This window comes from Rhinopithecus bieti, unplaced genomic scaffold (assembly GCF_001698545.2).
Source record: "Rhinopithecus bieti isolate Rb0 unplaced genomic scaffold, ASM169854v2 scaffold_13317, whole genome shotgun sequence".
Taxonomy (NCBI): Eukaryota; Metazoa; Chordata; class Mammalia; order Primates; family Cercopithecidae; genus Rhinopithecus; species Rhinopithecus bieti.
Genome location: NW_016807516.1, coordinates 139,928 through 150,949, shown reverse-complemented (window position 1 = coordinate 150,949; position 11,022 = coordinate 139,928). Strand labels below are relative to the sequence as shown.

At 48.6% G+C, this 11,022-nt stretch overlaps 1 gene segment (V, D, J or C); it reads left to right on the top strand.

Moving 5' to 3' along the window:
• The first annotated feature begins 2,091 nt into the window (after positions 1–2,091).
• Positions 2,092–10,205, top strand: LOC108536054 (Ig lambda chain V-II region MGC-like). The segment is given in 4 exon segments: positions 2,092–2,183; positions 2,304–2,613; positions 4,517–4,522; positions 10,040–10,205. Coding segments are annotated over 4 exon segments (531 nt in total).
• Positions 10,206–11,022: the final 817 nt, after the last annotated feature.

The window sequence follows — 11,022 nt, the reverse complement described above, 5'->3', positions numbered from 1 at the left end:
CATGTGGGCGAGGCTGGTCTCGAACTTCTGACCTCAGGTGATGTGTTCACCTCGGCCTCCCAAAGTGCTAGAATTACAGGCATAAGCCACAACACCTGGCCTTTATTGTTTTGTTTTGTTTTTGACACAGTGTCTTACTCTGTTGCCCAGGCTGGAGTGCAGTGGTGCAATCATGGCTCACTGCAGCCTCAAACTCCCAGGCTCAAGCCATCCTCCCACCTCAGCTTCACAAGTGGCTAAGCCTACGGGCAAGCACCACCATGCCTGGCTCATTTTATTTATTTTTTGTAGAGACAAGGTCTTACTCTGTTGCCCAGGCTGGTCTGGAACTACTGGGCTCAACTGATCCTCCTGCTTTGGCCTCCCAGATGGCTGGAATTACAGGCATAAGCCACCACACCTGGCCCCGTATAGATAATTCATGAGTAAAAAATGTAATAGTTGAAAAACAGATTAGATGTGTTCTTACTATTTCCACATAGCAGGGTACTAACTATAGGACATTGGGACGTACTTGTGAATAAGAAATGAAGGTTTTAAAAAAGATATAAAAAAAATAATAATAACTGCCTAAAACTGACTGATGAGGGGTTTACCCAATGCTTGAGCAGTAGAAAGAATTTAAATTTTGCACCCAGGATATTAAAAGCGGAAAGGTAGATTTCTTTTTTTTCCTGTTTCACTTTTTTGGGGTTGCTCTATTTGATCTAATTAAAAAGCCTATTTTAATGCTGATGGAAGACAAGTCTTCTCTAATTTAGTCCCAATGAGATTGTCTCCTCTGGGCCAACAATGCTCATCTAGAACTTGGAATTTTGAGAAATCCATTCTGAGGTGATGAGCAGCAGCATCAAAAAAGTTGATCCAGGTCATCTAGGACCCTCCAGGGAAGGGCTCAGGCCTGTCACAGAGGCCTGATAGGAACTGGGGCCCTGCAGTCAGTCTGGGACATTGCAGCTCTCCTGACAGGGTCCCAGCAGGTGGGAAAACACTCAGGGTCTCCCTAGGGTTTGAGCAGATGGCAAGTTCCCCATTCCCTGATTGGCCCAAAGCTTTGACCTGCTAGGACCCGGGGCCTATCAAAGGCCAGGTGTCCTCTCCCCATTGGAAACTTCCCCAGGCTCAGCTCTTCTCTTCGCATTCTCCTGCTGGCCTGGGAGCATCCAGGCCAAGGGGTGATGCGGGGACAGCCCTACATTAAGTTTTTATTTCAAGGTAGAAAATCTGTCCCCTTGATTGTTTGGGAAACTCTAAAAAGTCTAGGGCAGCCCAGAGTCTAAAACAGAGCTTCAGGGACTATAGAGTCAGAGTGCAGAAACTTCTATTCCAAGTAGCCATTTTCCTTTATTTTTTCTGTTTATTATATAGAAAGATAATTTATGTAAAGAAAAATTAACAGGTTTTAATTATACAGTTTGATGTGTTTTTACAAATGCAGATGCTCACGTAGCCAACAGTCTAATCCATTCTCACAACATCTCCATTACTGCAGGATGGAGACATTCTGTTCCCATCAACGTAAATTATCCCATTATAGCTCCCAAATACAATGTGTATGAGAGACACCTTTCTCCTGAGGACTTCTTACAAAGTGGGGTGTACTGTGTGTCCTGTTCCCACTGAAGAGGGCTAAATAGAAAACTAAAATCTGAAATAAAATAGGAGGCTACCCTGACGAGGGGTCTCATTTTGCCCTTGGACAGAGACCAGGCAGTGATCAAGGCCCTGGTCAGGGCAGAGGCCTCTGTCGGGACCCCCTGGCATCTGGTTACAGACACGATGGACCTGGGCCTAGGCAGAAGGGGGTGCTGTTGGTCTGCTGCGGAGGACTCTGTGGGGTTGTCAGCTGGGAAACCAGACACTTGAACTTGGTCTCCACGCAGGGTTCACTGGGCCAGCAGCTGGGCCCTCTCTGGGCCCTTGGAGAGCCTCAGGCCAGGCCCAGCCCAGTAACCCCTCCCAGAAATGTCACCCCACCACTGGGACTGACACTCTGGCACAGGGAGTGATTTGGTTGGGCAGAGGAAGAGGAGCACATTTGCATGAAGGGCCCCCCTTCCTCCTTTGGGACTACAGGGTGGGTAAGAAATACCTGCATCTGTCAGCCTTAGCAGAGCTCTGGGGAGTCTGCACCATGGCCTGGATCCCACTCCTCCTCTCCACCCTCCTCCTCCACTGCACAGGTCAGGATGGCCCTCAGCACCCTGACCTCCAGCTCACTGATACCACCTCCCAAACTTATGCCAGGAATGTCCTTCCCTCTTTTCCTGACTCCAGCCCATAATGGGTGTCTGTGTTTTCAGGGTGTGTCTCCCAGCCTGTGCTGACTCAGTCGCCCTCTGCCTCTGCCTCCCTGGGAGCCTCGGTCAAGCTCACCTGCACTCTGAGCAGTGGGCACAGCAGCTACACCATCGCATGGCATCAGCAGCAGCCAGAGAAGGCCCCTCGGTACTTGATGAAGCTTAACAGTGATGGCAGCCATAGCAAGGGGGACGGGATTCCTGATCGCTTCTCAGGCTCCAGCTCCGGGGCTGAGCGCTACCTCACCATCTCCAACCTCCAGTCTGAGGATGAGGCTGATTATTACTGTCAGACCTGGGAGGGTGGCATTCACACAGTGACGCAGGCAGATGAGAAAGTGGGACAGAAACCTCAGCCTGCTCAGGGTCTTGTTATATGACAAGTTTTAAATTTTCAAATATGTTTTATATGTACACACTCCACTTGGAAGCACCTTCTGGTTTGAAATGTTTCTACTCTCAATTTTCATTCAGTTTTCTGAAGTCTCAGGAAAACTAAAAGAGAAACAAAATCTCATGATGACTATGAGAGATTGCCTAATTTTCCAAATGTGCAGAATTTAGTGCCTGTGGAACTAACCATTTTCCCTTGACAGAAGAAAAATGAGCCTTAGAAATTGTTTCCAAATCCTGAAAGAGTCATCTTTCCGTGTATTCAGGACAGATTTAGAGAGTGCTGACCCTGCCCCTTGAAAGATGTTAATTGCCTCTCAGTGCCCACGTGAGGAGGGAGACTGAGGAATCAGAAGCCTACCTAGGGCTCCCCTCTCTCCTCTCAAAGTTCACTCGGTGTCACATTGCCCTAGAATTTATGCCTGGTGCTGGCAAATATTTTTAAATTTATTTTTTAATCTTTTCCTTTTCTGCAGTCGAATTTCTTGAGGGGCTGAGAAGAAGAAATAGGCCCAGAGAGAAGCAAGGCAGTTGGGTGCAGTCTTTAGACACCCCAGGGAGAAGAAAGAGGGAGCAGCTCCCGGTGTCCTGGAGGGAGGCACTGCCCTGTCCCCATTGGGCTTCCTGCTATGATGTCCGCTAGCGGAGGCTCCTCAGGGAGCCCAGCCTCCCAGAACTGCCCTGTAAACCTCACAGTGAGCTGAGCAAGTACATCCAGGAAGGAGGGTCTGTGGAGATGTGAGACTAAGGTGTGTTATGGCCTAAGCACTGCCCATCTCCATCCTTCTCAGGGATGACTAAGTGAGCAGTGGAGGAGATAGGATACATGGGTGCATGTGGACCTCAAGCAGCAGGCTGTTCTGGGGTCTATCCCTAAAGCTTGTGCTGGAGACCCCATATGAGAGCCACCCCCTGGCCGTGGGCTGGAGCCCTCTCCCCGCTGCTCACAAGAGCAGCAGCTGTGTCCTTGTAGACCCCCAGGGAGCCACAAAACAGCATCAGTCAGGACCACCTTCTTCCTGTGTCAGCTTTTCAGGGAGGGGTCAAAGTCATGGTCCAGGAGGGGGCTTGGACAGCCCAGAGGAGGAGGCTGGTTGGTATGAAGGATGCCCTCCTCAGCCTGAGCTGCTGGAGGGGTACAAGGCACTTGGAGAGCCCAGGCCCAGCTGATGATCCTCAGGGTGTAGAGCCGTGTGTGGGTCTCCACTGTGGCCTCTCCCCCCTTCTCCTTCACTGCACAGCTGGCTACGGCTCAATGTCAGGGCTGGTGATCAAAAGACCAGGGATTATACATGTGTCTCTTTCCCTGACCCACCTCTCACCCTGTGTCTGTCCTAATGTCCAGGGTCCTGAGCCCAGCCTGTGCTCACCCAGCCACCTGCAGTGCCTGCATCTGTGGGGCAGATGGGTACCAGCTCCTGCACTAGAAGCAGCAGAAATGCTGGGCACGGGCATGTGCTCTGGTACAAACATCCCTTTGAGTGACCCCAAGCTCCACATATATAAAAGCAGTCATTGTCCCTTAGGGGCATAGGCCCAATTCTGAGGCTCCCGTTTGGAGAACATGGCCTCTCTGAGTATCTCTGGACTCCAGGTAGAGGAAAAGGCTGATTTTTATGCTCAGCCTGGGACACAAGCACCAAGGCCGAGGCAGTGCTGCAGGCCAGTGGGGAGGTGGGAGAAAGACCTGCTGCCCATCCAGCAATGGGGCTTCTCTGTGCAGCCCCCGCTTCTTGGGCAAGTCAGCTGATTAACTTTGGTTTTCATTTGTTTAGTAAAAATTTAGATTTTACAGCTCACTCCAGTGAACACAGTGTGGAGAGTGTGTTCTTGTCCTCTCAATTCCACCCTCACATCCAACCCTTGGCAGTAACATATTGTTGTATTGTCTCATATTAAGAGAAATTCCTCCATACCAAGATCAGGCTGTCCTGGAAACCAAGTCCATAATGGATCAAAATAGGACCAGGGTCATCATGTCTCACTCAGGATAGTCGACTCCCAAAGGTCTGTTTGTCCACCCCATTCACTGAGAACCTACTATGCGTCAGGCTCACATCCAGGGGTTCAAGGCACATGATGAAGAAGAGAGGAAGGGACCCTGTCCTCATGGAGCTGACACCGAGTGGTGGAAGAGATAAGGCAATCAAGTAAAAATGTCAATGCAACAATATGATGTCACCACCTAGTGAGGAGAGGAGAGCTCAGTTGGGCGTTGAGGAGCCATCGGAAGGTCGGGTAAGGAAGACACAGGATCTGACTCAAGTTTATGAAGAAAAGTTCAGATGCCTCAGAGAAGATGAACAGGGAAGCAGGAAGTGTGAGGGCCATGGGGCCAGCTGGGGTCATTGGAGGGAGAGGTCAGGCCTAGCCTGTGTTTGTGAGAGGAGGAACTGAAGCCTGGGTGAGGAGAGAGGGCTCAGGAATAGCCTTGAAAACTGGATGGGGTGGATGCGAACCCCCTACTGAGGGGGCCTCCATGAGCAAGGAGGCTGGGGGAGGTCCTGAGCTCATCCCCATGATGGAAACTTCGACAACAGCCTCCCAGCCTCTTTCAAAGTGGTCACAGGACCCTTTTCTCTCCAAATGGCAAGGGAGGAGTCCCACTGTGAGTTTTATTTGAGGTGTCTCTTCTCCATGCCCTGTCCTGTCCCTAGGCTAAATTCCCACGCGCAAACAAGATACTGTTCAGTCTCAGGTATCACATTCACACACAGATGCTCCAGAGTGAGGGAATGCACTCTGACCAACCCACCAGGAATTCTGCCTTTGAGAAAACTAGAGCAGATCACTCATACCATCCTCCCTGACAGCATCATGTTGACCAGCGGGTTGTCTGATGGGTTTGGACAGCACAATGCAGATCCCTGTAGTTGCAGCTGGGGTCAGTCACATGCTCACCTCATGGCTGGGAGACTTTGGGTCCAGACAACAGGAAAAAAAGGAAGTTTGCCCACGTGATCCCACAATGTGCATCACTCTGTCATCCACTCCCATCCTTAGATGATGTTGGGTTTGTCCTATAGATGCTGGGACGTGAATAGGATCACAAGCCAGGTAATTTTTGGCTCACAAAGTTGCAGCTCAAGCTCCCTAATGTTGCTGATATTCTTCCCCCAGACCAATTTTAGACAGACACACTATTGCCATGCAAGCACTGACCTGAGATACAGGTAGTCTCAGGAGAGGGAGGGAGCAGATACACATCCCCATGATGGCCTCCTTGTCCCAGAGCGGGTAAGAAAGGCAAGGAGTTCAGGAAGCCCCAGGAGTGGCCACTGCCCACCACCACCTGTGCACCTGTCCTCCACCTGTCCCTCCCTCAGGCGAGAAGCAGCCTGAGGGCCCAGCACCTGCACCTTTCCCAATGTCCACACACTCCAAGTGGGGCCTCCTTCTGCTCCCCTCCCTTAGCTACTGCTTTCCAGGACACCTGTGTCATTGCTGAGAGTCTACTTTTCACGGCGCTCTTGTCCCAGTGGTCTGGGATCAGTGTCAGCCTGTTTAATTCAGCTCTGTCTCTGTCCTTTCAGGACACCAATCTAGCTCTGAAAGCTCTAATTGAATTTTCCTTTTTTTGCCGTCAAACCTTAGACTCTCCTTCTCAGTGTCTCTCTAGAATATTTTGTCTCTACCCAGTAATGTCAAGTTATGTTCAGGACTACAGCCACTTCTTTCCCCAAATTCTGCACCTTCTTTTCAGTTCTCATTCCCTCTTATGGCTTATTTTCCACTAACCAGATGATGCCAAACATTTATCTATTTTACCTCCTTCACGAATAAAAAAGAAAAGCATTTATCTACAGCCCATTGTCACAAAGAAAGGAACAGACGAGAGATATCTTCTAGAAAATACAGGGTGAACAAGGAAAAGTTTTAATTCCTCGTAGGAACTACTCTATGATCCAAGAAAATAAATTCCAGAGATTCAAGAGTTGACTCCATAGAAACAACAGTGTAAATACAGTAGGTACTACATTTTCTTGGTTTTCTCAATGAATAACCTCAAAAGGGTTAGAGTATGATTATAAAAAAGATGATATATTACTTTCAAAAATGTAAGATGAACATGTCAAAAATTTTGATCAATTCATATTTCTGAAAAGACCAGTAAAATGGTAAATAATTTTAAAGAACACTTTAAAACACACTGAGCTTCTATTCCACCAGGGCAGGACCTGTGAGGATAATTTCCTGTGTTAGAGAAACACTGTCCTAAAAAATAATAATAGAACTCTAAGCTCTGAATTTATCTTCTCCTGTAAGACAAAATCTACAAAGTGACAGGATCCCATTTATATAAATTATCTAGCAAAGTATCTATAGATTTGGGACACTCCCGTCTAATGCCTCCCATCCTGGCTGTCCTCAGGTGGAATCTACTCTCCTTCTGCCCATGTTCTCAACCTTCTGCATGCTTCTCTCTGCTGACACATGGCTTCTCCCTGCCTTCCTTTCCAGCAGCCTTAACAGATCAGGCCCTGCCAGTGAGTAAGCTCCTGGCCCCGGGAACCACATTGCATGTTACTGGATTTCTGAGGTGCTTGCCCTGCCAGGGACTCTCTTTCTGAATCACGATCCCTCTATTCCTGGGAATTCTGTTCTCCTGGATTCTGTTATTCAGCTCTGTATTTCTCCCTCCATATCCACTTTGTGAATTTCTCTACATCTCCACCTGAATCCCAGGAAGCTTGAGGACATGCTGATACTTCCTCAGTTCTCATGTCACACCCTGTTCCCTCTTCCTCTATGATCCCACCAGGTCATCCTGCATCAGAACCCTGAGTGCAGCAGAGGCTTCTCTGGCCTCCTTACCCCCAATGGTAGAAGGGAGGAAGGGAGGCCCCCTGTGCCCTTCCATCCTTGTGCTCCCATTAGGGTCAGCATGAAGCAGGGATGAGGCTGTCTAGATCATCATGGCCTTCCCAACACTGAACTCTGGGCCCAGCAGAAGGTAGGTGCTCAATAACTGTTTGACAATTGAAGACCTGCCTCTCACCACACTGGCCACATTGTACTGGACTCAGGATTGGGCTGAACTGGAAGAGTCAGCTGTGAACCTGCTCCTCTCTCTGCCCTCAGCCTGAGAACTGAAGGGGAACCTATCAGGGAGAGCACCCATGGGCAGGGAAGGCACATTAATAGCCTCATCCTGTTTGTGAGGCTCTGCTCAGCCTGGGGAACCCCTGTTTATTCAAGGCGGAGAAGAAGGAAAATGATTAACCAGGGCGAATCCAAGCCTGGCCAACAGGCAGCATCTGCAAGGTGATGAGTTGAGGGCCAGATGGTCGGAGATGGTTCTACCATCTCTCAGGCGTGTCTCTCCATGTTGCCCTTTTGTGCCATCCAGGGGTGAGGTTTCACCCCACTGAGCCCCCACCCATCTAGATGGGCTCCGCTGAGAGAAAACCCCCTTTTCTAGATGAGCCTACTGAGGCTCAAGGGGCAGATGTACTTGGTGATGCACCTTCTTCCCTTAGAGACTGGTCAGCCTAGAACACCCACCCCTGAGTGGCCTCCTGGTCCCTCATCAGCCCAGCCCCACCCAGATCTCCATGAACCTGAGCTGTGAGAGAGAGAGGAGGGTAGAGTAGGAGGAAAGGAGGCGTCCAAGCCATGGTGTGGATGTTGCAGGAACCCCTGGGTCTTCAAGCTGAGGCTGGATATGGCAATGTTCTTTTTATCTCCCTCAAATTTTTTGGTAAAGGGTCAGTGCTTGTCTGGTCCATTATTCAGACCTGATTCCTTTTACCACTATCATAGGCACACATTTCTGAGTCTTCACCCCAGAGAACAGCTCCTCTCTAAAGGGGAGGTGTAGGGTGGCTGTGAGTTCTGAGTTTGCCCCTTGGGAGGAAGCACCTGCTCTACCATGTGCACTGGCCTGTAAGCAAGAGCCCAGCTTTGCTGAAATAGGAACCATCTGAGTTTGCTTCAGGCCTTGCTGACCTCAGAAGTTTCACATTGTCCCCTGGTGACCTCTTCACAATGATATTAGTGGTGATGGAACAATGCAGAACAGAAGGTCTTCCTTACTTTCTTTCAACAACAAAAAAAATGGTGTATTATCCAGCCTGACAGTACCCTAGCTGGACACAGGAAAAATAATTTACATTTTAAATAAATCATGTTTGTTATTTTTTTCATTCTCATGAGTGTGAGATAAAAGTAATGCCATCTCAATACCAAAACAAACAAACACAAAAAAAACAGAATCTGAGGAGACTGAAGTGTGTCTATTGAGAGTAAGAATAATTTACTCCAGCTCCCCTACCTGGCTGTGAAATTCAATGATCCAATGTCCCACTCTATAGACAAACGTACAAGTTTTTCACCCAATGCAGACAGAAGACATTGTATTGAATTCATGAGTCCCTGTTGAGAGCCACAATAGGCTGGTGCGGCACAATGCATTATGGGAGGCACAGAATGGAGGGACAACATGTACTCAGTGGATTCTGCCCTCTTATCAGACTGAGTCACTGCAGAGACTGCTCACAGGGTTTCTCCACTGCATTCTGTTCCACATAAATAAAAACCAAGAGCCATAGGATATTAGTCAATTATATTTTCTCCTTCAGTGTCATACTTGAGATCTCTATCATATTTGAAACTGGACTCAGAGAGCTTCAATTATTTTGTTGCAATATATATTATGTTTACCAAAATTACCTAGACTACGTTGTTTCTGAAAAATAAATCTTACAATTTATTTGACTTCCAAGATGATATTAAACTTGAATGGTCAGCATATCAGCCAGTAGTGTGTCTGGGACTGGACAACAGAGAGTGCTTGAGGTTCATTCCTGAAGGGTCTGGGTGTGCTCAGAGCTGGCATCATCCACCTGTTCTGTCTCCTCCCATCTGCTAAGGCCTCACAACTGTGAACTTCCAAACCCCTGGGACATCACAACTCCACTCCTGCTCATTCCCATGATCCCCTAAGGCACAGGGCCCTGACCCTGACCCAAACACAGAGTGGGATCAAGAAGCTTAGAGGTTCTCACTTGCATAGATGGACTCTCTTCCTCAAGGAGTATAAAGAGAGGAGAAAGACTAGGGGAAGCTCTGCCACAGCTGTAGGCACAGAAGGCAGGACTCAGGCCGATTTCTACCATGGGCTGGTCCTCTCTCCTCCTCATAGTCCTCACTGTACAGGTGACCAGACACAGGGCCAGGAGAGGAGCCCTGGGAAGCCCAAGGGACTCTGCTATCTCTTCTTGTCTCTAGAACAGTATCACCATCTCTGCGTCTCTTCCACTTCCAGGGTCCTGGGCCAAGTCTGTGCTGACTCAGCCTCCTTCAGTGGCAGGGTCCCCAGGGTACAGGGTCACTATCTCCTGCACCGGAAGTGCCACCAGCACTGGGGGTGGTTTTCATGTCAATGAGTATCAGCAGTTCCCTGGAATGGCTCTAAAACTCCTCATCTATGAAAACAGCCATTGGCCTTTAGGGTCCTGTCCTTGGCTCACAGGCTTCACTGAGCACTTCTGGGCTCCAGTCTGGGGATAAGGCTGACTATTTCTGCTTATCTTGGCACACAAGCATTAATGCTCACACAGAACTGTAGGCCACTGGGGAAGGAAGACAAAAACAGGCTGTTTTTCCAGTGAAGGTATTTCCCAGTGTAGCCCCCAACCCATTCACCAAATAAGCTGCTTAACCGTGATTTTGTTTGGTGGACAAGATGTGGAGTATCAGATGTACTGAAGCAAACATGGTCTAAATTACGTTTCCCAGTCCTCTCTCAGTTCTACCTTCATATCCAACCCTTGACAGTAACACATTGTCATACTGTCATATATTGAAATAAATATCTGTACTAGTCCATTCTCACATGCTATAAAGAACTACCTGAGACTGGGTAATTTATGAAGAAAGGCTCACAGTCTTTAACTGACTCACAGTTCTGCAGGCTGTACAGGAAGCATGACTTGGAGGCCTCAGGAAACTTACAATCATGGAGGAAGGACGAGGGCAGGAAGTACATCTTGGTATGGCAGAGCAGGAAAGAGAGAGAAGGGGAAATACTACACACGTTTAAACAACCAGAAGTCATGAGAATTCACTCATGATAGTGAATCATGAGTACAGCAAGGGAGAAATCTACCCCCATGGTGCAAACATCTCCCACCAGGCCCCTCCTCCAACACTTAATATCATAATTCAGCATGAGATTTGGGTGGGGACACAGAGTCAAATCATATCAGTTCCTCAATACCAGGGTCAGTCTTCTCTGGGAACCAAGTCCATCATGGATCAGGACAGCACCAGGAACACAGCACCCACTGTGTCTGACCAAAGAGCCTCAGACGCCAGATGTCTGTCC